Genomic DNA, 3,919 nt, shown 5'->3' on the forward strand with positions numbered 1-3,919 from the left:
ATCCCGTGGGGGTCCGGGTTGGAATAGGTCGTACCCTTTGCTTGTCGTAAGATGCAACTAAATGGGCGGTCCTTCGGATGAGACCGCAAAAACCGAGGCCCCTAGTCACAGCAGGTGTGACATGATAACGACCTTTGGTCAAAGGCCATAAGCGCCCAGCATAGGCCTAAATTCCGCAGCCCTCCACCGGCAGTGGTGACGTCTCCAGAGTAACAATTCTCAAAGGTTAAATAATGAACAAACAAACAACGTGAATTCTAGCACAACTACACCAAGGGAAGTTACTAAATCAAAATAATATTGATATATCGACCAAGCATACCGTGTTAAGTCTGTAGGTAGCGTCTTCTTGAAGGTGCCGACGAGACGACAGAGTGACGACCCTTGTAGTTTCTCGCCGCCTACATTAACAAGCTGTCATATAGATTTGCGTTAAAAGCTCATGTCGATCTCCTGAGCGCTGTTCTCTAGGTCTGGTGACAAAATATCATGTAGTTTTGCTCTTTCAATTTTGGACTGGATAAGGAGTAGTAAATCTTATACAATTGACGACGGTAAACTTTTTGTTATTTCACTTTTCAATTGTCGTTTATTCAAACTACGAAGCTTTAACAGATTTGATATTGAATATTATTTTTTTCATTTAATCGAGGTTAATAATGAAAATTGAGATCTACTACTAACACAGAGTAAAAAGTTTTGATCGTGTATCTGTATTTTGTTCTACCTAGGTTCTCACTAAAACAACAGTAAGCAAATGCGCTTGATGGAAATTCGATTGATTACTTTTCATTACCGGTACAGGGAGATATAAATTTGCAGCAAGCCTTAACCACTAGTATCTCGGAGAAGTGACTTCAGCACAACTCAGTTCTATATATCTTTCGGATTAAATGTAAGAACTCCGGATTATTAAAATCGTCGGGATAAACATAACTACAACAGGTAAATATTTTTGTTTAAATTTTTATTTGATTCTGAATATTGGTTATGTTTATGAGATTTTTGTTTTGTTGACTTTTCTATTTAGACATATGGTTACTCCCGATCAGGACAATATTACTGAAAGTGACGGTTGAAGACATTGAGAAATATGAACTTTTCGTCCGAAGTAGACCTGTTTCATAACCACTTTAACTTAAGTTTTGACAGATCAGATGTCGATTTGTCGATGCCTAATCTTCTCCGAGAACAATCCTGGAAAATAACATTCATACTGCTCTTCGCTATTGTGATCTTCTTTGGATTCTTTGAAAACCTTGCTATTGTCATTGTAATTATCATCAACAAGCAACTGCACACTGTAACCAACATCTTCATCTCTACCCTGGCTCTGTCTGATATAATGTTGTGTGCATTTAATTTACCATTCCAACTTCATTACGGAATCACTGACTTTTGGAGATTTGGACCTATTCTTTGTCGCGTGATTATACCAATGTTCACTATGCCCGTATTTGTGTCTACCTACGCCATGTTGATGATTGCCATAGAACGCTATATTGTAATTGTGTTTCCCTTCCGTAAAAAACTTACCCAAAAACAAGCGGTTTGTATCGTGGTCATCATCATGCTATTTGCAATGACTTTCACAATACCTGCCATAGTTCATACCGAAGTGAAGTTGGCGGAATATGACATGCGACCTTTCATAGATGAGCGTATTTATCGCCCTTTCTGTCTAGAAGTCTGGGAAGAAAGGGCAAGTAGAATATACACAATCTTTGGATTTGCTTTCCAATTTGTCATCCCAAAAACCTTGATATCTGTTTTATATTTTCAAATTTATAACGTACTCAAAAGGAGACCCGTCAAACGAAAAGAGACCAGACGAAATTATCGCATAACAAGGATTTTGGTTTCCATAGCCATTCTGTTTACTATTACGTGGCTCCCGTTCCAACTCTTCAGCATAACTTTGTACTTTAGTCCAGACATATTTCAGACCCTTGGCGCGGCCTACAAATTAGTGGATTTGTTGTTGAAAATAATCGCCATGAGCTCCTCGTGTATAAATCCATTCTTTTATGGTTGGCTAAACAACAATTTCAGACGGGAAATGGCAACCATGTTGGGGCGAAATCTGGAAAATGTTCAGAAAAGTTCGAATGGTTTCACGACATACAATCACACGAACGTGCATTCCAAAGAAAACAATGGAAACCAAGGGCCAAGGATGGAGGAGAGCGCGCTGTTGTAGAGCGACCACGAGAGAATACTACTTTTATCTGTGTGTCTCTGTTTCCGTGATATTGAAATGGCGGTATGCTGTTTATACATCGAAGGTTGTTTGTGGTGATGAGTAAATTCAAAGTAGATTTTAATTAATCTGAGAGAGAACAATAATGCTTTGTTTGCAAATACGCCAATATTAGCGTATTACTATGGAGAAATTGTTAGAAATTAACATTCATATACTTTCATGTTATATTTTAATGTCTCAGAATTAAATGTTGTCCTTGACCAAAAACAATTATAAGACTCTTGACCCTTTGCAAACGTATTTGATATGCACAATTTCTGCAATTTGCAGTATTATTGGTTTGCAGAGAAATGTTTTCACGAATTCACGAATATTGGGAAATCGATACACTCAAGTATTGAATGTGGGGTTTTTTTTTTGTTGTTGTTTTTTTTTTTTTTTTTTTTTTACAAAACTTTGCATATTCTCTATATCATCTCTGCCTTCTCGGAATACAATTCCATCTAGCTAAATGAATGGGGAGTTGGTGATGTCTAATTCTTAAATTAACGAACAAGCTACTAAATTCACGTTATAGAATATCCGTACGTTGTTCATATCCAAGGTTTGACTTTGAAATCCGGAGTATAAAATCCCTTTGTACATCACAGTTCCGATTTTGAGCGAAATGGTCTTTATATTTTGGTGAACGGTACAACTAATCTTTCTGGTTTGAGGAGATTGTTTTGGAGAGTATGTTTAAGTCATTCCATACAACTACCCGTTACACGCTATTTTCACAATAATAAATTGAAGTGGAACCGAGTTACCAAAGAGAATCATAGATGTAAACCTATGCTTTTGTATTTCATACCATTTATTAGGCCGTTCTTTACATACTGATTTCGACCACGGATTGCTCCGTTTACCTGATCAAGATATAGGTCTGGCGGTGAGTGTGACCGGTCGACAGGAGTTGCTTACTCCTCCTAGGCACCTGATTCCACCTCTGGTATATTCATGGGTCCGTGTTTGACCAATTCTCTAATTTGTATTCCTCCTAGCTGTTATGAGATTGTTCACTGTTAATTATATTCACCTTTACATATAAGAATTTGAAAACTAATTCATTTTTTAATGATGAGTGATCAGCTGGGCCCAGTTGCTCGAAGATGAGTTGAGTTTAACTGACAGTTAACGTCTAGTCAACGTTATATAAATGTAAGAGTTAATAACAAGTTAACTGTCTGTTAAATTTAATTATACTTCGTGAAACTGAGTCCTGAAATGTTTTTGATTGAAGTTAAACTATTTATTCTATTATTCTTTTATACTCTCGAAACAAACACAAAAAAGCGGTGGTTTTGTAAATGAATAAAATAAGTTAAAATTTTCTGTATTTCTGTTTCCCAACCCAAACCCACAGTTTAGAGTTGTGAAACCTGGTTAGACGTAACAAAATCCGAAACTATTGCATCGGAAGTTTTCTGTTAAATACACATGTATATCTCGGGTAATTAGCGCCCCCAAATCGCATTGGTATCTTTATCATCTTCATGGGCCTTTCCGGCTAGCGGAATAACAACATCGTATACGGATAACCTCCATGTTGATAAAATTATAATGCAGCTATAAAAAACGATTTATCATCTTTTTGCGATAAATTTATGACAGAAACGGTGAAATATCCCCACATTGAGTTCTTAAACCTGTTGACAATTCCCAATCAGTGATTTA

At 36.8% G+C, this 3,919-nt stretch overlaps 1 protein-coding gene across 1 annotated transcript; it reads left to right on the forward strand.

Annotated features, from left to right (window-relative positions):
* The first annotated feature begins 428 nt into the window (after positions 1 to 428).
* Positions 429 to 2,476, forward strand: LOC125651009 (neuropeptide F receptor-like). Its single transcript, XM_048879611.2, has 3 exons — positions 429 to 554; positions 732 to 945; positions 1,031 to 2,476. Exon 3 carries the CDS (start codon positions 1,094 to 1,096, stop codon positions 2,198 to 2,200), a length of 1,107 nt encoding a protein of 368 aa, XP_048735568.1. The 5' UTR covers positions 429 to 554; positions 732 to 945; positions 1,031 to 1,093; the 3' UTR covers positions 2,201 to 2,476.
* Positions 2,477 to 3,919: the final 1,443 nt, after the last annotated feature.

This window comes from Ostrea edulis, chromosome 5 (genome assembly GCF_947568905.1).
Source record: "Ostrea edulis chromosome 5, xbOstEdul1.1, whole genome shotgun sequence".
Lineage (NCBI taxonomy): Eukaryota > Metazoa > Mollusca > Bivalvia > Ostreida > Ostreidae > Ostrea > Ostrea edulis.

Coding starts and splice junctions, on each gene's coding strand:
- LOC125651009 (XM_048879611.2), top strand. CDS start 1,094: ATGAACTTTTCGTCCGAAGTAGACCTGTTTCATAACCACTTTAACTTA.